General features: G+C 37.6%; 6 protein-coding genes and 1 long non-coding RNA gene across 9 annotated transcripts; 3 read left to right on the forward strand and 4 right to left on the reverse strand.

The window, feature by feature from the left end:
• Nucleotides 1-2,093: 2,093 nt before the first annotated feature.
• On the forward strand, nt 2,094-4,833 carry AP4.3A (protein kinase family protein). The gene has a single exon (NM_128840.3): nt 2,106-4,833. The coding sequence runs from the start codon at nt 2,132-2,134 to the stop codon at nt 4,685-4,687; it is 2,556 nt and encodes an 851-aa protein (NP_180839.2). The 5' UTR covers nt 2,106-2,131; the 3' UTR covers nt 4,688-4,833.
• Nucleotides 4,781-11,075, reverse strand: BGAL9 (beta galactosidase 9). Of its 2 annotated transcripts, NM_128841.5 has the most exons (19): nt 10,779-11,075; nt 10,590-10,685; nt 10,395-10,507; nt 10,238-10,304; nt 10,025-10,117; nt 9,647-9,790; nt 9,269-9,357; nt 9,006-9,111; nt 8,559-8,646; nt 8,344-8,465; nt 7,832-8,008; nt 7,242-7,474; nt 6,958-7,073; nt 6,642-6,739; nt 6,452-6,562; nt 6,203-6,313; nt 5,870-6,078; nt 5,452-5,800; nt 4,781-5,204 (listed from the first exon to the last, which is right to left on the reverse strand). In NM_128841.5, exons 1-19 carry the CDS (start codon nt 10,977-10,979, stop codon nt 5,064-5,066), a joined length of 2,664 nt encoding a protein of 887 aa, NP_565755.1. In that variant the 5' UTR covers nt 10,980-11,075; the 3' UTR covers nt 4,781-5,063. The 2 variants fall into 2 exon arrangements, with proteins under 2 accessions (NP_565755.1, NP_001189660.1); NM_001202731.1 differs by having other exon boundaries at nt 4,786-5,800; nt 10,779-11,005.
• A 395-nt stretch (nt 11,076-11,470) lies between these two features.
• AT2G32820 (Transcription elongation factor (TFIIS) family protein) lies at nt 11,471-12,633 on the forward strand. Its single transcript, NM_128842.2, has one exon. The coding sequence runs from the start codon at nt 11,691-11,693 to the stop codon at nt 12,438-12,440; it is 750 nt and encodes a 249-aa protein (NP_180841.2). The 5' UTR covers nt 11,471-11,690; the 3' UTR covers nt 12,441-12,633.
• A 626-nt stretch (nt 12,634-13,259) lies between these two features.
• PHT1;5 (phosphate transporter 1;5) lies at nt 13,260-15,417 on the reverse strand. Its single transcript, NM_128843.4, has 3 exons — nt 15,008-15,417; nt 14,358-14,830; nt 13,260-14,259 (listed from the first exon to the last, which is right to left on the reverse strand). The coding sequence occupies exons 1-3, from the start codon at nt 15,309-15,311 to the stop codon at nt 13,408-13,410; spliced, it is 1,629 nt and encodes a 542-aa protein (NP_180842.1). The 5' UTR covers nt 15,312-15,417; the 3' UTR covers nt 13,260-13,407.
• A 1,402-nt stretch (nt 15,418-16,819) lies between these two features.
• Nucleotides 16,820-17,107, reverse strand: RALFL16 (RALF-like 16; the record flags this gene model as incomplete). Its single annotated transcript, NM_001084528.1, has 1 exon — nt 16,820-17,107. One exon carries the CDS (start codon nt 17,105-17,107, stop codon nt 16,820-16,822), a length of 288 nt encoding a protein of 95 aa, NP_001077997.1.
• A 626-nt stretch (nt 17,108-17,733) lies between these two features.
• On the forward strand, nt 17,734-17,981 carry AT2G08550. Its single transcript, NR_140365.1, has one exon. It is a non-coding gene; the product is annotated as an other RNA (long non-coding RNA).
• A 511-nt stretch (nt 17,982-18,492) lies between these two features.
• AT2G32840 (proline-rich family protein) lies at nt 18,493-20,603 on the reverse strand. Of its 2 annotated transcripts, NM_128844.3 has the most exons (7): nt 19,936-20,603; nt 19,640-19,692; nt 19,510-19,549; nt 19,335-19,412; nt 19,118-19,231; nt 18,945-19,024; nt 18,493-18,848 (listed from the first exon to the last, which is right to left on the reverse strand). In NM_128844.3, exons 1-7 carry the CDS (start codon nt 20,488-20,490, stop codon nt 18,755-18,757), a joined length of 1,014 nt encoding a protein of 337 aa, NP_180843.2. In that variant the 5' UTR covers nt 20,491-20,603; the 3' UTR covers nt 18,493-18,754. The 2 variants fall into 2 exon arrangements, with proteins under 2 accessions (NP_180843.2, NP_973586.1); NM_201857.1 differs by having other exon boundaries at nt 18,589-18,848; nt 18,945-19,231.
• Nucleotides 20,604-20,642: the final 39 nt, after the last annotated feature.

Below are 20,642 nucleotides of genomic sequence, written 5' to 3' on the forward strand. Positions count from 1 at the left end.
AGTGATTGGGAGGTATAATCACATGTGTTTTGATGTCATAAATCAAGATTATATATAGATGAAACGTTTATGGTGGGGCGGATTTGATTGATAATCCATTAATCCCTCATAATATTGGGGTATAATCAAAACGTATAATCATAATTACTTTGCTTACCATTTTCTATTTTCATATCAACATCTTACTCATGTTTGTCCTCCACTTTCCTCCACTCAACTCAAGTTCCCTTTGAGTTACGTTCGTACATCTGTTTTTTTTTTTTCTTACTTTGGTTAATTAACGTTACAAACCCATATAGCAGTAAAACTTTGCGGTAAATATTAAAATTATATACATATTATTTTATATTGCCATCTTTTTTAGACAGTAAAGTTAGTAAGACGTTTAAACTCATGAACTGAATTGATCTAATATTTATTTTTATTTTTATTTTTTTGAGCAAAAGTTGGGGTAAAGTTATTTGGTCTTAATTCTTCATTAAAAATCTTACCAGAATCAAGTAATACTTCTGAACTACCTGATTGCTGGGAAGAAAACTACTTGACTTACGAAATCTATTTGCTGAATGATATGTTCACCAAAAGATTAGTCAAGGTCCTAATACTTGTAATCAACTTAAAACAACACAGTGAGTTTTAAAACCAGTGTTTATAATGGAGATTCGTTAACTAATTAGTTAAAAAATATAAAGAAGTCAGGATTCCAAACGCTACTAGAATATTATTCGCAATTGATGATTTTATTATCATTAATATTATCGAATTCAAACCAGCATATAAAACAGACTCCAAAATAGTCTGAACTTTTTTATAAAAAATAAAATTTTTTTAATAAAAACAAGTAGTCTCTAGAAAAATACAAAAGTATATAGTCTAATGTCTACATTCCTCTGCGTATATATGTGAAAATATAATCTAATCTAAAGTCATCTCAATCAAGATCGGTCTTGAAGACTCAATGGCAAAATAAGGCACCGGCGAATCTTCAAAACATCCGAAAACTAAAACTAATGAAGCGATCTCAAGAACTATATCACTATATGAATATAACAGTTGGACCCGCCACAAATGACAAATATCATCAAAGTTTAAATTCAGTTTATATTTGAGAAAGCCTATTTATACTAGTTAAATGATGTTGTGACATGTTTTAGTTCTCGGACCTAAAAAGTATCTGAATTTAGTACTCCACTAACAAAAAGCTCCAGGAATATGATATCATTGCCTTGTTGGTTACTTGATTCATACAATTAAAAACGCAACGAAGAATGTCGACATGTCGTTATTGTTTGTTGCCATTTTTTTGGGTTAAATGGTTGATCATTCATGTTATTAGTTTCTCAATTGCTCAAATTTTATATTCTCGTGAAAGGCATGGACCAAAACTTTTTGCCCTTACTTCTTACTGATAGGTTAATAAAGCACATTCAAACTATGAATATAACCGATAAGATGAAAGAAAAATACAACCTATAAAACATTTAAACTAGCGCGTAATTATTTTCAAATGCATTACACGTCCTTGATCAAAAAGTAAAAAGTTATTCAAATTTAGAATTTAATTTAGGAAGAAAAAAAAGAAGAAAAATAGAAGATGACAAAGTTTCGACCGCGTCAATGTTCTTCCCGACGACACGCTTCGAAAGTCTTCTTCGTTCTCATTTTTTCCATACGTAAATAAATACATTTATTTCAATTTACATATATAGTTTCTAAGTAAAATCATTTTCGCGAAATCAATGGTTTTTTTTTAAAAAATTTATCGTTGAAAAATCAATTAGAACTAAGAATAAAACAAAAGGAAAATAACTTTATACCAAAAAATGAAGAATCATGGGCCATGACACATCACCATAAATGACCAAACCCGATTAAGGGGTTTGCTATATTCAAACAAAGCGAACCTAATCTTGTTGAAATTAATGCCTCCAATCTTCAAATTATACAAACACTTTTAAAGATGATAAAATCACATATATTTCTAGAAAGAAGACACACTATAAATAAAAACATCCTTGCTGGCAAAAATCCATCATTCAATTTTGGTCGGTCAAATAGATCGTCACAAAATGTTATAAAGCATTATCACATCTTTAAATTCATTCACATTTCGATATCTTTACACATTCACATGGCGCCAATGGCTATGGATCATCTCTGTTTCGTACTACCGACAGAATCCGGCGAGTTAAAGCCACCGGTGATGGTCGAGGAGACCACAGAAGAAGAAGAGGAGAAGAAGAGTCGTGATTGTGGACGTCAAGTTGTGAGTTTAATCGGAGATTTATTCCGGCGATTACACGGCTCTAAGTTGGTGAAGAGCTTGAATCTCTGTAGTATCAACGAGAGTAAAGATTCGATTTCAATGGAGATCAATAAATCATTCACTGACATGGAAGGTGTTCAGCTTTCCAGCAAAGTCGGTTGCGAGAATCCAAGAATCTTTGGATACTCTGAGCTTTATATCGGAACTAATGGTTTCAGCGACGAACTGATCCTCGGAAGCGGCGGTTTCGGCCGCGTTTACAAGGCGTTGTTACCGAGCGACGGAACCACCGTGGCTGTTAAATGCTTGGCGGAGAAGAAAGGAGAACAATTCGAGAAAACTTTCGCGGCGGAGCTTGTTGCGGTGGCTCAGCTCCGCCATCGAAATCTTGTGAAGTTAAGAGGTTGGTGTCTACACGAAGACGAGTTGCTTCTTGTTTACGATTACATGCCTAACCGGAGCTTAGATCGTGTGCTTTTCCGACGACCGGAAGTTAACTCCGATTTTAAACCGTTGGATTGGGATCGGAGGGGTAAAATCGTCAAAGGACTCGCCGCCGCGTTGTTCTACCTCCACGAGCAGTTAGAGACTCAGATCATTCACAGAGATGTGAAGACGAGTAACGTTATGTTGGATTCTGAGTTTAACGCTAAACTCGGAGATTTTGGTTTAGCTCGGTGGTTAGAACACAAGATTGATGAAACAGAGCATGATTCGAGTTACGACTCTGTTTCTTCCTTCCGTAACCACCAGTTCCGAGTCGCGGATTCGACTCGGATCGGTGGGACTATCGGGTACTTACCACCGGAGAGTTTCCGGAAAAAAACCGTTGCCACCGCTAAAACAGATGTTTTCAGCTTTGGTGTTGTGGTTTTAGAGGTTGTCTCCGGTAGACGAGCCGTTGATCTTTCGTTCTCGGAAGATAAAATCATTTTACTTGATTGGGTTCGGAGATTATCCGATAACCGGAAATTACTCGACGCCGGGGATTCTCGGTTAGCAAAAGGATCTTATGATCTCTCTGATATGAAGAGAATGATTCATCTTGCTCTGCTCTGTTCTTTAAACAATCCAACGCATCGTCCCAACATGAAATGGGTTATCGGAGCACTTTCCGGCGAGTTTTCCGGTAACTTACCGGCGTTACCTTCGTTTAAGAGCCATCCTCTTTATATTCCTTTATCTTCTTTAAAATCAACCTCAACTTCGGCGACTACGACTACTACAAGAACAACGATGACCACCACCACCTCCACAACTAGCTTCAATGCGTCGTCGGAGTCAACGCCGTCATCAAATTACGTTACTGCCCTTGAGGATTCTATTTACCAGACGGCGGAGACTGGAGAAAATCCGTACTTTAATTACAACAGCCGGAGAGTGATGTCATCAAAGTCTTTCGTATTGGACACGCCAAGAGAGATTTCATACAACGACCTTGTTTTAGCCACTGATAATTTCTCTGATGCACGTCGCGTTGCTGAGGTTGATTTTGGTACGGCTTATTATGGTTTACTAAATGGAGACCAACATATTGTGGTGAAACGTCTCGGTATGACTAAATGTCCGGCGCTTGTTACCCGGTTCTCCACTGAACTACTTAACCTAGGCCGGCTTCGACACCGTAACCTAGTAATGCTCCGTGGTTGGTGCACCGAACACGGAGAAATGCTTGTAGTGTACGATTATTCCGCGAATCGTAAGCTAAGTCATCTTCTTTTCCATAATCATATACCTGGAAACTCTGTTTTGCGATGGAAAAGTCGGTACAACGTGATCAAATCGCTTGCTTGCGCTGTACGTTATCTCCACGAGGAATGGGACGAACAAGTCATTCACCGAAACATTACTTCTTCAACTATATTTCTTGATAGAGATATGAATCCGCGGCTTTGCGGATTCGCATTGGCAGAGTTTTTGTCTAGAAACGACAAGGCTCATCAAGCTGCAAAAAAGAAAGGATCTGCTCAAGGGATTTTTGGTTATATGGCACCAGAATACATGGAATCCGGCGAGGCTACAACCATGGCGGATGTATACAGCTTTGGCGTGGTAGTGCTCGAGATGGTTACGGGGCAGCCAGCAGTGGATTACAAGAGGAAAAAAGAAGATGCTCTTATGGTGTTGCGAATCCGCGAAGTAGTTGGTAACCGAAAAAAACTCTTGGAGGAGATTGCAGATATTCATTTGGATGATGAATACGAGAATCGAGAATTGGCAAGGCTATTACGGTTAGGGTTAGTTTGCACGAGAACCGATCCGAAGTTAAGGCCTAGCATTAGCCAAGTGGTGAGTATATTGGATGGAAGCGAGAGGTTCTTCGAAGAGGAAGGAGGAAAGGAAGGTGACGTTAGCCGCAAGCAAATGTATGATTCGTCTATGTTGATGATTAGACAAATGCAAGCGCTTGGGATCCATTGAGTAATGATAAAGGAAATATTAGGAATGTTCATGTAATTTATCTTTGTTGATTATGTTATAAAGATTTTGGGTCTGTTAATTGGTTCCAGGTAAAGCAAGGATAAACATAAATATTATTTGCATTTAAAACCACTGAGATCTAAATCATTACATACGGTAAGAAACCTTAGAGATGGTTTTGAGTCTGTTAATTGGTTCCAGGTAGAGTTTGGATACACCAATGAACAAGAGCAAACACAATTGTTCAGAGTTCAGACTTTGAAATATAAAGGTCAAAGAAAGCTTGTGATGGGACATACACTTCTTTAATCAATATCAATGGTCTCTTGTTTCTTAGAGAAACAGCTGTTCATCGTTCTGAGCCGCTTCCTGGTGTCTAAAAACTGAGGTCACTCATGTTTTGAGACGGGGAACATCGTGACATAACCGCTAAAGTCTTTAAAGTTCCGCTACATGGGTCACTGATAAAAGCAGTATTTGATACCTCGATGAAGCAGCTGTTGCGTCCTTTACAAGCCTGCAGAAGAGAGCAAAGAACTGTTCAGATAGTCCACAAAATTTATAGTACGCAATTGCTACGAACCTGTTTTAGAGCTATATGTCAACAATTTGCACCCAAAATATTTCTACTAGCTTGCTTAGGAAATTAAGATCATCATAAGTTCTACTTTGGATTATAATTGGAGTTATGTTTCCAGCACCGGTTTTTAGATTCCTTCGTATGATTGAATCAGTTGCCAGTGTTGCAGGCAATATAATTTTACCTCAGAGACGATTGATAATGAGTTGGATGCATGACATTTCCCGATAGAAAACCCGTCGCAGCTACCTCTTGGAGTCCCATAGCTAGCAAATTCTATGGAGGATATGACATGTCCATCTTCACAATGCAGATGCACTTCTGGTGCCACACTGTTTATCGACATTGTTCCGTTTATGTAATCTGGTGTGGACCATTTCCGCAGAGGTGGATAATGCGATTCCGAGACTTGACCGCACAGAATCCCAGCAGTAACTGTCTTAACCGATATCTTAAATGGGTTTCCCCCAGTCTCTTCAAAGAGCACAAGTAGATTACTTGACGGCTTTAACCACGAACGCGGTACATGGTACCTGTACAATGATATTATGTCAGTACCATGGCATTCAATAGTCATTGCGGAGTTATTACATGCACATTACCTGGTTTGTGTAGGCTTTCCACAATTTGTTGTGCACTTATCTGAATTGTAGGCTCCACGATAATCACAGGTTCTGTCACATCCATCCTTTTGGGAAATGATATTCCAATACCTTCCAATATGTTGTCCATTGACCCAAGCTTGCCCCCTTCCCATACTTTCCAGATTAAGAACAACAGGATCTGTTCCGGCCGGGGGGTCAAAGTATGTCTAATTCAATAAGGGGAAAAAAAATGAACAATGATCAGTAGATTAATGAGGGACGGTAATACGAAAACATCTTTGTTTTCGGAGAAACGAGAAAACAAAACGCCAACATGTTTCACAGATTTACCTTGTACCACATGAAGATCGAAGGTGAAGCATCGGTCTCCAAAGTACTCCACTCAGCTTTTTCATTGTGTTCAACAGTATATATTTTATCAGCCTCGCCCTTCAATCCCACCTATAACAAACGCCAAACATTCAATGCTTCCAAAATAATCTTCATATTTCAGATAAAGCGAGAGAAAGAAAAAAGAATCCACAACGTTCAACTTTTTTTAAGACATATAATTTTAAACCATATGCACGCTAACTACACCTGATACGTCCATGACGATTTTGACAGGTCTAAATCTCCATTCTTGAATCCAGTAAGCTTAGCTTTGCCTCTAAAACCGGCTCCATCCTTCTCCAAGAAAGCACCATAATTCTGTGCCACAAAGTCGAAAGTGATCACAATTAGCTGTAAGAAAAAAGATAAAAAGAGAAATTAGGTAGTAGATATTAACCTGTAAACCAACTGTTTGAGTCAACAGAAGTAAATCATTGTTTCCCTGTATAAATCGTACAGGCTGCACTGCCTTCACCCAGTGACCAACAATACTGCCTTTACTTCCATTCAGCAGGAGGAAAAAGTTAGCACAAGATGGGAGAAAACAATTTATAAAGCGTTGCACTTTATGAAAGCTATAACCCTCATGTATAGTTAGACACAGCGAATCACAAGAGACGGCATACCCAACCACGAACAGACACAATACAGGAGCAGTGCATTTGTACAATTGCAGACATGCATAAAAAGCAGGAGTGAGTGTTGTAAATTACCTGCGAGTTGTTTGTTAACAAACACACGTAACACATCCCTCATGCTATCAATCGACACTGTTGAGTTAGGTCCATTTTTCTTCCAGAACGAGATATCATCTTCAGATACGCTTATTCTACATTTGGTTGACAAAGAAGCAAAAAGCCATTACATACAACAAACAACTTCCGGTAATTCAGTCAAATTATGATGTAAAAGCATCTTGAATATCTATCTTGTAGGAATTCTTTCCCTTCAATGGTTGATGTTAGTTAGATCATGAAATAGACAACTCCGCATCTACCTTGTCTTATGCCACAGGTAATCAGACCGGTCTTTTGTAACATTCAAATGCTCCAATAATCCTTGGAAAGTGAAATTGTTTTCACCCCATATGCCAATAGGTTCTTTCAGAGCCATCCATGATTTTGAGATATAAGAAACATTATCCTGCCTCACGACTTTTTGCAGTATAGACATACTACCTAAAGATGGCCTTGCAGACTCAACCGTTTTAACAGAAGTTTGTGCTCCTACCTGCTCAAGAACAGACAAAAACGATAATGTCAGGAATCATCTTGGGGGCGAACTACTATCTGAAGCAATTAAAAAAGCCAATTTCCTGATTAAGAGAGAAATGTCAAGTTCACAGAGGACGATATTTGAGGCTGGGGCAGTTTCAAAAATGAAACAATAGAAACAGAACTAGTCCAACAGTGACAGTTTTTTTAAAAATCCAGTCACAAAGAACCATATCAGTAATGTGCTAAAGGAATTTTCAGACCACTGGACTAAATTTAAGAAAGACAAACTGTCAACAAAAACCATTCCAGAATTTCACAAGCAATTACCAGTCAAAAGAATTTAGAATACCGGTAGAAATGGAAATCAAACCTTGGCAGTGTTGAAGGCCACATGTCGACAGTCTGGCAATATACTCACTGACCAAGGTGGTAAAGTATATGACTGGCCATTAAATTTCACATGTGCAGATTTATGCTCATCAATGTTTGCGAGAAATGCAGCGCACACCTTTCCTCCAGTCTCACCATCTCCATGATAAATGTGTGCCTGAAATTTGCGTTATTTACAAATAAGAATCTGGAATCTTAAGCATGTATAATATAAAACCTCATCTTCATTCTGAAAGGTAATCAAATAACAGGCCCGTATTTTGTTCAGTAGATAAATCACATTTATACGTACATTTAAAAGAAGCACCCAATAGATGGCAATGAAGACTATCCTTATAGTAGAACTAAGTGAAAATCTTGACAGGTAAAGCAGAGTAAGAATCAAACCGGCAGGAAATCTATCTAACAGCACTAGTTTATTATACCTAGATAAGAAGAGTGAGTTCTACTAATGTCACTATATGCAACTAGCATTTGAGAGTAGGATAACACCTCCTGCTTTGATCCCAATTTTCTATATTGAGGTGCATCCGCCGCGACAAGAGCAGGTTCACAAAGTTTTATGGCAGCATGAAGGTCCTTTAGATGCCCCCATTTTGGCTCGCTCCTCAGACCTTAGTATATGACAAACAAAATTTCATTAGAAAACTAAGTAACTAAATTTTTCTTAGCAATCTGCTCTCCTGCTAGCCTTAGCTTGCACCCACCATATTCATCAAGAGGAGCATCATAATCATAGCTTGTAATGTAGAAAGGACCACCAGAAGTTCGACCAAAGTTTGTTCCACCAAAATACTGCAACCATAAAACAGACGCATCAATATATGCAACGCAAACAGATTGAAAGCGTTATCATAGGCATTCAATAATCAAGTTGAGTAAAAACAATTCCCGCAAGTTGTGTAGATTATCTCCTACATCGTTTGCCTTTTGAGGGTTCTACGGGAGGGACGTAAAGTAAATACTATGGCTTAGTAAAACCTAGTTTCTCAACTCAAGCAAAAAACCTATGGAACTAGTCATTGTTGTTTCTGAATATCATTTGAAATCAGCTGCAAATAAATATGAAACAGGAAGATGATGATGCAAATGAACTACGGCAGGAAAAAGTGGACAAGAAAAATAGAAAACAATCTAGTCTGTAACTATTGTACCATATAATAATTTTGAAAGCTTCCTCCACGCTGATAAAATCTTGCAACTGCAAATGCAAGATCTTCAGCAGGTCGGTGAGGCAAACTTCCACCCCACTTCGTGTACCTTCAAAAAGTCAGCCTAACATACTCATTTAATCCAAATACCAATTAACATAACAGTTAAGGCCAACTGGTACATTGGCCTTGAAATAAAAACTTCACCAAAACACTTATTTGATAAGAGCAAAGCTTTGTCAGAAGACTGCATGACAAAAACATACCATCCATCCCAATCCTCTGTCCAAAGTACTGGCTTCGTCCGCGAATTTGGTTTAAAACCATCACAATAGTATCCATTGCATGCATCAATCTGAGATAAAAAGAGATTAATAGGCGTCACAAGGATGGTTTTCAAAAACAAGGAATCTTTCATTATGAATTGAAAGATAAAACCCCTTTTATATTCCAAAGAAAATCAATGAAACAAATGGTTTACAAGTCATTATCAATGATTGCAGGTCGGTAAATACTGAGTATCTCAATCTTATTTTAGGCACCCAAAGAAAATCGTTGTAAAAATCATCAGCCTGGTGAACAAGATCAGCAACAAATAAAAACAGAGACATCTTAATGCACAAAAATCAAGTTAGCAACATTACAATATTCTCTGGAGCGTCCGTTTGTTTGCACATAACCCACGGAACTCCAGCACCAAGCCCTAGAGCCATGCTAGCTGCCCATTTGACGTAATCCTTTCCCTTCTGCCCGTAAGATTTTTCAACATCCCCATATTCATTCTCGATCTGTGTAAGAAAATATTTCAGTCGACGGTGCATTCTCATTCAACAAGCTGCATTAATTTAACAACATTCAATTAAGAGGGCTGGTCAGCCCATGACAAGTCCTGTCAGCGAACAAAGAATGCCGGAGACTGTCACCACATACGTATAATCACACCTTTATAGAAAGACTAATAAAAGAAAGAAAGCTCACTGATTTGGATATAAAGTTCAAAACATATAACATTTTCATATGACCTGCAGCATGATTATGGGACCTCCTTGCCAACAGAAGAGCTTTGCTTCTCGCATCAAATCCACAATCTTTGTTACAAACTTTTGCATCTCTTTCTGGAAAATAGCAAACACAAAGATATGATAGTCTGTCCGATGATAACAACGCTAAAACAGAATTTAATAAGTACAATAACAAAGAAAATGTGAAATGAGCATTCAATTAAAAAAAAGTACCTTAAAAGGTTCATTATCTGTTCGAAACTCAATGCCAGGAATATCCCGCAGCCACACTGGGAACCCCCTAACAAAGAATTGGAGCAAAAAGAATAAAGAGAAAGCTGAATAAAAAAGAAGACTAAGAGACACCAATGGTTGCAAAAAAAGAAAATACCCAAAGTTCCACTCAGCACAAACATAAGGACCTATCCGTAGATGGAGATAAAGACCACTTGATCCAATAAGCTTCACAAATTTGACAAGGTCATATCTTCCTTCAAAGTTATACTGAACAAAGCCATAGAAGATAAACATCAAAATTTCCAATTTTAACTAAATCAAGACAGGACAAAGAGGAAATTTGGCTAACCTGACCCTTTACAGGCTCGTGCCCATTCCAAAACACATAAGTTTGAACCACATCAGCTCCACCTTCTTTACTCTTTGCGATGAGATCAGACCACATCTGAATAACCAATTAACAATGCCAATTCTTCTATCAGCATTTCATCAAAAAATCAAAAATTGTTGAGCTAAGGTCGGTGAAAGAGATTGTTACCTCAGGAGTGGCTCGAGGGTAGTGAATTCCAGCTGAGACGAGCATGCGCCTCTTGCCGGCGATGATTAAAGCCCGGTGATCGTAGCTCACATTGAACGGTTTAAAGTAACTTCCCGACAGAATCGGAAAGTACACAAGTAAAGCGATGATCAGTGACAGTATCCGCCATTGAAGCGAAAAAGTTCGAATTGACTCTGCCATTGAAGTAAAAGCTCATCAAAGTCCACAGATTTTCCTTTTAGCGTGTATCTCGAACTCGAAGACGATACCCATATCTATTTCTACTAAATGTTAAAATATCCCCAAACGTTTATAAAAGTGCAACATAGCCCAAAAATAAAATTAAACTTAACAACAGCAAATAATAAATTAATTTCACAGCTGTAACTTGAGAATAACGCAATTAATGAAGCAACAACAAGATCTATGTGTGTATCCTTATTGCAATATCCTGGTCAGATTATGATTTTGTTTTGGATAAAGTTTCCTTGGCTCAAAAGTAAACTTCCTTCTATTTCCTTTTCTCTAAAGTTTCTAGTACGTTCTATATAATATCCAATACCTCTCTAACTTCCTATTTTGTGATATCCAAAGTTCTGATTTTTTAACCCTAACGATCAACACTTGAAGAAGAAGAAGAAGAAGAAGAAGAAGAAGAAGATGGTGATGAAGATTGCGATAGCAACAGAGAGAACAGATCTTCCTCGTTTGGTATCTACTGCAATTAGAGCTTCTAATTCGCAGAATGCTTCTGATGTTGAACGTTGCTTTGATGTTCTTCGATACTTGAAGGGTTTGAATCTCTCTGTCAAAAATCTTTCCCATTCCAAAGTGATACTTCCCTTGGAGAGTCTGAGAGATCACGAAAACCCTAAGATACGAACGGAAGCTCACGTCTTGTTCACTTCATGGATGAAGACTTTTTACTCCAGCGGACAAAACTCTTCTTCTACTTGCAACAAACCTAATCCCCTGAAACTGAAGAAAGTTGTTAAAGCGTGTTCGGAGTTGAAGAAGAAGAACGAAGAGCAACTATCTCATGGTTTTGCGGTACTTAAGGCTAAGAAAGAGACTGTTTTTTTGGGGATGAAGAAGAACGAAGATGAGAGATCTAGGGTTCATGAAACCAGAGAGATGAAACAAATTGGTGATTCCAAGTCTTTTGCATTGATGAGGACTATCGAGAAGAAGAAGCAATCGGCCTCACCAATTCAAGGTTCTAAAAACCCTAGATCCGGGGCGGGTGAAACGGGAGTGATTAAGAAAATTTTGAGGAAGCCTGACTTTTGCTGCAAGTCTGTTCCATCAAGGCCTCCTCTCAACATGAAGAAGCATCAACCGGTGAAAGCATTTGAAAACCCTAAAACTTGTCTTGTGTTGAAGAAGAACTCACCGGAGATGTTGGAGCTATTCGAGATGGCCAAGAAGTCAGCAGATGTTGCCAATGCCAAGGGATTTCTCGCAGCTAAAGAAGAGGCATCAATATGCGTCGACATACTCGCTTTACTCATGAAATTTTCCATCATCTCAACGGCTATTGAAACAAGACGGATCATGGAAAAGCTTGAGCGTCTCACAAAGCACAAAGATAGAAAGATATGCAATGCTGCATTAGCACTTCTCCACCATTGGAGGCAGACCATTAGAAATCAACAACAATGAGTAGTGTCATCAGAGAATCTGCGGAAGACAAGGGATGGAAATTAGTAGGATCGTGACTTGAAAGTTTTGGTTTTCTATTCGTTTAGTAAACTAGAGTAGAGTAGCATGCCACTTAAATTCCATTACTTAGAAGCAAACAATGTTATGAGTTAATGAGTTGTGAATATATTATATAAGGATTTTCATAATCTCTCGGTGTGTTGTTTCAAGTGGAATGTGTGTTTTTCTTTTGTTTATGCAAATTCATGAAAATGGAGTTTGATTTGAACGACATGACAAGCAACTATATTATGGAAATGAATTCTTGTGCATAATGGAGCTCTTCTCTCTTGTGTTCCATCGTTATTTATCATCATCATAAAGCAGAGTAAAACAGAGAAGACAAGATAAAACGAACTTGAAGCCTAAGCAACACAAAGATGAAAGTCTTTACTTAGTAGCAAACTGAAACTGATACACTTTTGATATATTCTGGTAACATGTTTGTGGTTAATACAATAGGGATTAACATCTGGTTTGTAGTTTGGTTTTGATATAACTTTACCTTTTTTGGGATTTACAAAAGAAACTAAAACCAAATAAAATCATTTGGTCTGGTAGATATTCAATGATGAAACACAAAACATAGAATTTATCCTAATGGTTTTATACGAACCATTTATCTTAATGAACGATTCTATCGCCACTGCTTTCTAGTTCAACAAATTCTTCCTCTTCGTCGTCTGGACAAATAATATGACTTGCATGTGAAGGCATTGTTCCATAAACCAATAGACTTATGAATCTCTTTACAAAAAGATCACTGGTGCTTTATAGGAAGAAGTAAGATAATACTTTCCAATTCACAGAGTAATTTGGTTGCAAAGTTCCAGCAAAACTGTTATTCTGATATATTGAGTATCGAAAAACTTTATGCAAGGGACTTTCATATATAGAGTAAATTTACAAAATGAGTAACACAAAATAATCAAACCGGGACTTTTCTACCGGAATTTGCCACAGTCATCTCCACCACCGTATCTCCGCCGCTTTGTTCCTCATCTTCTCTCGAAATCTCTTCCAAAGACTTCCCTTTAGACTCCGGAACCAACAGAGTAAAAACAATCCCCAAGAAATTAACACAAGCAAGCATCAACAACGAATTCCTAACACCAATCCCAGGAGGATAACCAGCATCAGTCTTCTCCGAATCCGAACTCTGCGCCGCGTAAAGAAACCCAAACGCTCCAACAATCGCTCCCGCCTTACCACTCGCCGCCGATATCCCATGACAAGTCGATCTCAACCTCGCCGGAAATATCTCAGCAGGAACAACAAACGTCGTCGCATTAGGTCCAAAATTAGCGAAGAACATAGTCAACGAATACATAATCAAAAAACCAATTCGATTCTCTCTATGTCTCCAATGATCATAAGGAATCGCTAAAGCGAACATAAAGATCGTCATGAAGATAAATCCCATCAACTGGATGAAGAATCGACCGAGTATATCGATGAATGCGACGGTGAACCAGTAACCAGGGACGGTGCCGCAGAGAGCGATTAGGGTTTGAGCTTTTGAGACGGTGAAGACTTCGTGGATTGCGTTCATTGTTTCGGCGGCGGGAATCCATCCGATTGCTGTGTAGATGTCTTTTTGGAAGAGGTTGCTGCTGTAATAGGCGATGTCTAGGAGGAACCATGTGGTGGTTGTGCCGAGAAGGTGGAGACCGTGACGGCGAGCGAATTCTCTGGTGAATAAACCGAAGGTGAAATTAGGGTTTGATGAATTTGAATTTGATTGTGCTTCTTCTTCTGCAATTAGATCCACTTGAAGCACCTGTTGTGTAAATAATAATTACTTTTACACTAATCATCATGGTTTAGTATGATGATTTAGTATATGATGAAATTAAGTATTAGTTAAGGAACGTGTACCTTAGACATATCGGAGGCGGCTTGTTTGGTATTCCGAGCTACAAGAGCGGTATACCGAGCAGTTTCCGGCATTTTCATCCGCCAATAATAAGTAAGTAAAGCTGGGATAGCTCCAAACATGAGCACAATCCGCCACACGTAATCCGCTTGAGGAACAGTGGAGCCAACAGGATCAACCTCGTAGGTGGGCGCTTTGAAGGCATGGTCAAATGTACTCGAGACGATGAGAGACACGATTCCTCCGGCTAAGATTCCGAAGCCTTGCATAGCGAAGACGGCTGCTATGAAGGCGCCACGTGTTTTCTTGTTGGCGTATTCCGACATGATGGTGGCTGAGAGAGGGTAGTCGCCGCCTATGCCGAAACCGAGCCAGAACCGGAAGAAACAAAGTGTGGCCATTACTCCGTTAGCTGAGTGACCAAATGATAGACCAGACCCGAGAGAACATAGTACCATGAGCATCAAGGTAATACCTATGTGTATTCCAATAATTTTCATTATATACCATTAGTTAATTTAGCCACTAAATACTATAATTAATAGTTCTAGTATTACCAATGGATCAAATACTTTGAATTAATCTAGATAGATCATTTTAAACGTAAAACTACTAAAACATATGTTAAGGCCAAGAAATTAGCAAAGGTTACCGTAAACTTTCTTGCGGCCGAGCTTGTCACCGAGCCAACCGAAGAAGAGCTGGCCTGCTAAGGTACCGCAGAAGGCCACACCATTAACAGCGGCAGCAACATTAGGAGGGAGCGTTCCAGGCTTCTTGGAGCTATCAACGTGGTAGTATATGCGGCCTAGGAGCTTCGTGACGAGGGAGATGCTAAATAGATCGTAAGCATCAGTGAAAAAACCCATACCCGCGATTACAATCGCTGTGAAATGGTACATCTGCGTTTTGGCTGCGTCCAAAGCGTTCAACACTTCTTTTCCTTTTTTCGCCATGTTTTTCTCTGTTGTTCAGTCACCTGAGAGAAAATCTTGATACAACAATTTTTGATCACATAGGCTAGTATTTTATAAATGTAATTATTATATAGTCAAGATATTGTGAACATGCATGTGACAGTGAGTGCAGTTATCTATGTAAAATTAAATGCAGTTTATAAGCGATTTGTCAAAGGTTGTCTTTTTTGAAAGAGTCAAGGAAAAGTATGTGTGAGGCCAAGAACCAACGATCCCCTTTTGAAACGTGAGGAATCAATCTAACTTTTTTTTTCTAACGTTAGGAATCAATCTAACTTTATTAAGCTTGGTTTTGGTTTCTATCTTAAACTAATCAATTTACTACAATTTAATAAAAAATATTTAGTTTATTCTTAAACCAACCAGTTTACACTTAACTATAGAGTTACTGTTTTATAACATATAGTTCACTGAAAAAAAAGGATGTATAGAAGAAATATGTACACATAACACATGCATGAGGTGGAAACTTTGAACTGTTGAAACGCTGAAGTGGAACTAAAGTCTTCAGAGAACTCTAGAAACGAAAAGTACATTTAAAAGAATCTATAAGAATATACCTTACAAAAATATATTTTCCAATGACTTTGTAGTGTCATTAAATATACAACGTAAAACTTTTATGAATACTACACCTCTTGCTGAGGTCGATTGCTTCTCTCACTTACCCTCTGGATTTCAATTTAACAATTTTAAGATATGGGAAAACGAGAGGATATATATATTAATTTTCTCTAGAATTTTGTATGACGGACTTGAATCAATAGTAGCAGTAGTAACTTAAATTTAACTCACACAACATTGCATTCCTCACCTAATGTCTAATGAACAATTTTCAATCAAATTAAATTGTAACAACTCAATGGATGAATTTTTGTAACTCATATAGATTTTTGTCTATGTGCTGAGTATATTGGATGGTAGGCTCTTCGAAGAGGAAGGAGGAAAGGAAGGTGACGTTAGCCGCAAGCAAATGTATGATTCGTCTATGTTGATGATTAGACAAATGCAAGCGCTCGGACAAGAATTCATTGAGTAATCTTAAAGGAAATATTAGGAATGTTCATAGAATTTATCTTTGTTGATTATGTTAAAACTTAAAGAGATTTTCGGTTCTATTAAGAATTCTTGGATGAAATTCATCTAAACCACAATTTCATTCATATGACAAACTAATTTGTCATCAAAAAATGTTTTTCCCCCTTTTATTGCTTAAGGCATATCTAGAGAAAGAGTAGTCACACATAATTTATTTTTTAATTAAAAAAAAATTATAAACAAATAAATAAATAATCTCAGGAAAAGCATAGAATACATAAAAATTTAAGACAACAATTAGTGACTTTACATAAAAACACAAATTAATAAAATATAATCTTTCACATTTTAATAGACTGATAATTAGGTATATGAATATATTCAAGCTACACGACGTATAAATACATGAATCTTTGTAGTATCAACGAAAGTAAATTAAAGATTAAATTTCAATGGAGATTAATAATGGGACTTTCATCGTCATCGACATTGAAGGATTCAGTATAACGAGCAGCATCACGAGCACACCTGGTAATTTTTTCACAACCTCTATGGTAATGGTTAACTGGTTGTTTGACACATGAATTGGGGTTTTTATAGCCACATGCCGGAATTCGGTCTCCTTTAATAGATCCGTACCCTAATGTTCTTGCTTCTCCACTTCCACAAAACAAAAACATTACAAGCATCATTGTAGCAAATAGAAAAACAATAGGACTCTTCTCGTATGCAACCATATTTTTTTTTGTTAATTTTCTTCTTAACTATTTTTGGGTTTAATTTGCTACAAGAATTAGTGAGTAATTATTGTATACATTGTTTCAGAAATTTATAATGAGACAAGAGTTGGTTAATAAAGTTATGTTGTTACATATGCCAGGGAATAATACATATTCATGGAGTTCATTTGTCATAAACATCTCTTTTTTTTGGGTTTGTTTTTTTAACTGTGATATTTCAAACAGATAAATCAAATTTTGGAAGGTTTGTCAATATGCCACTATGCCAGCAATGTTTTTTGTTACATAACAAAGTGTAACTAAAGACTTTTGGTATTTGTGTATTTTAAACGGTGAAAACTTGAAAAACAAAACTACAACATCTTAATCTTAAAGGTCAGTAAGCATTAATCTTCAAATTAGAAAAGAGTGAGTTGGAAAACAAGAACAAATTAAGCTTGTGGATGGGTCATGTTCGTCGTACTATATGGCCTCTTGTTTCATCCTAAAATCATATTTCGTTCGAAAAAATATATTTTAAAACAAAATTTGAGTAATTGATCTTATATGTAATAAAAATTGTCTACAAATATTAGAAAAATATTGTCCATAATAATTTGTATACTTCAAATTAATTTGTCCAGTTACTAGTTACCATTGTCTGCCTGAAAACAAAAATTGTCACCCTAGAATTTCTATAACATTTAGCTAGACATCTTGCCTAAAGGACTTCCGATTAACATTACTTAACATAAAACTTGATAAAGCTTCAGTTCCATGTCAGAAAAGTAGGAACGGTGGTGGTACAGCGGTGGAAGGTTGTGTGCTGCGGAGAAGCTTTACATTTGGACATAGAAGGAGGCTTTGGGGGATGTTTTCTTCGTCGTTGAGAGAGTGAGATCGACGTAGAACCATCGGCACAAGCTCCGGCTGAAAAGAAACAAGAGATGAGATGAGGAGAGAATGAATACTATGTTGGAGAGGAATAGAAGAGGAAGAGAAAGCCTCTCAATTTTTTGCTTATTTAGAGAGATGAAAAGAAAGAAGAAGATGTTAGCCACTATGGCATACTAGCTAGAAAAGACTTTGGGCAATATGGCATTTTCAGAACTACAGTGATGATAATATGGCTTCACTGTTGATAAAATCTTGTTTTAATGTCCATAGGAGTATTTGTGTCTTAGGAAGTCTTAGATTATGTAGTGATTTTAAGAGTTTTTGTGACATTTCGTATCATTTGGGAGTTGGAAACAAATAAGATAAAAGAAAATTCAAACACATGACTAAATGTGTTCGTGCTTCCAAGGATGGTCGATCAATCTCTGAAATTATGATCGTCCGACCACATGATGATCGATCCAGCGTTCAAAACATGGTCGACCCACCATGACCGAATACTATATTGAAAATTTTACTTGTCCAAGAACTACTAGGTGTTCTTGAAAAAAAAAAAAGATAAGAGCTATATAAGTTAACCATCTCAGAAAATCTTGAGATTGTTGATTAGTTTAGAATCATCTAATACGAGTGTATGACGAAAATTCAGAGAAAATCTTTCTTATATTACACACAGACATAAGACATAACTCTGGCTCTAAGATAATTTATGTCATTTCTAAATCAACTGCAAGTATATTCACACCGAAGTCCCTAACTTTAAAATCATTACTCGTTCCTGCATTGCTCTCCAAAGGGTGGCAGAAGAAGAGCCAATCTTGCCTTGTACCTCGCGATTCTCTTTAACCGTTCTTCTCTCAATCTGCAAACAAAACAAACCACACAATTTTGTTCAAAACAAAAAATATTCAATCTTCAACCATCGAACTTAGCTTTGATGATATGTTGTGGGACTCACCGAGCGCGGACCTTCTTAGCTCGGTCTATATGTCTTTTCAAAAGATCAGATTCTGACAAATGTTTCACAGATTCCTCGTCCTGAAGCTCATCAAGAGAGTTGAAGTAAATAATCAAACTTAGCTTTACCCTTCACAATTACCATTTTAGAAAGAAATCAGAGAAACACGAAACCTCTTTGTCTTCTTCGCAAATTGCTTCTTCAACTAAATCTTTTGGCAAACTTGTCTCCGTCTTGTCCACAGGTAAAGGCTTTGGCAAACATGTCATCATATCAATTCGCTGCGGCTGTAAACAACGTCATTAATCTTCCAAAGATATCAAGAATAGATATACAAAAATCCAAGTGTTGCATTATACTACAAAGCAGAAATAAGAAATGGATACGAACCTTAATTCCCTCATGAGCACCATTTCTCAACCAAGATCGACACAGCGAGTATAAAGAAGCTCCCTCGGTTATTCTAACCTGCAGAACAAATAAAAAGTATTTAAAATTCCTCAAATGGCGAAGCAAGCGGTTTCGAACGATAATGCAAAACCAAAAAACAAGGATAAAACTATACCTTTCTTTTTCTAACGAGGACCAGAGCATCATCCCGGCTCCTAAACACCATGGAAACGAAACAGAGACATTATTAAGTTTCTAGAGTAGTTTCTAATTAACAAAGCATAATGGCAAAGAAGATAAAGTACCTGGCCTTCTTATGCCCACTGTTGTCTAGAATTGAAGTTGGAGAAGGAGTAGCCTAACAATCAAAAATCCAAAATTTACAAAATGTAACCTCACACAAATATCTAACAGAAGTTTCAACCTTTCCTAATTCATTAGAGATTGCTATTCGAATTCTACAATCACCAAAGCAAATAATCTTCACTTCAACATACACATTTTCACTAACTAGCACAAGCTACAAAAAAAACACTTGACAAAACTATGGAATTAAACAAAAAGATTCAAACTTGTTTTGGTAACGAAAACGATAACTAACCCGAGGTTGCAAAAAATGAGGAACTCCTTTCATATGACCGGAACCAAGTTGAGGAGATTGTTGATTCTGAGGATGTGCAGCTCTCATGAACTGATTCATTGGATCCAAATTCGACACGAATTGGCCATGGTGGTATCCGTAAACTGGCCCTCGAGGAGTATACCCACCTGGACTAGGACTACCAACTGGATCAGCGACGGAATTGGAATTCTGTCTAACGGGTCGGGTCGGAAACCCTCGACCCGAAGAACCAAACGGGTATATCAGACTAGACGGGTCTGGGTGAGGAGGCTGATGAGGCGAATTAGTAACGGAATTCGAACGCCTAATCGGTAAAGGGTTAGTGTAGATATTTTGATGAGGATGATGACGATGAAGCGGAGCTATGGCTCTGTACGACGAAGCTGGTGTTTGAGGTTGAGGTTGAGACGACGGCGTTATGACTGTGTTAGGTTGTGTCACCGGAGATTCAGATGCGGTGACGATTGGAGTCGATACTGCTACAGAGACGGAAGGATTTGGATTTGGATTGGGATTGGGATCGGGAGTAGACATTGTTCCGGCGGATTTTGATTTCTGAGAAATTTGGGGAAAATCAAGTTAAAGACAACGATTCAAAATTTGGTAGCTTTTTCTTTGATTTTCAGGACACGAACTCTTTTTAAGTTCCTTCTAACTAACTAAACTAGGGCTCGGTATTTAATGTT

The sequence above is a fragment of the Arabidopsis thaliana genome, chromosome 2 (assembly GCF_000001735.4).
Source record: "Arabidopsis thaliana chromosome 2, partial sequence".
Taxonomy (NCBI): domain Eukaryota; kingdom Viridiplantae; phylum Streptophyta; class Magnoliopsida; order Brassicales; family Brassicaceae; genus Arabidopsis; species Arabidopsis thaliana.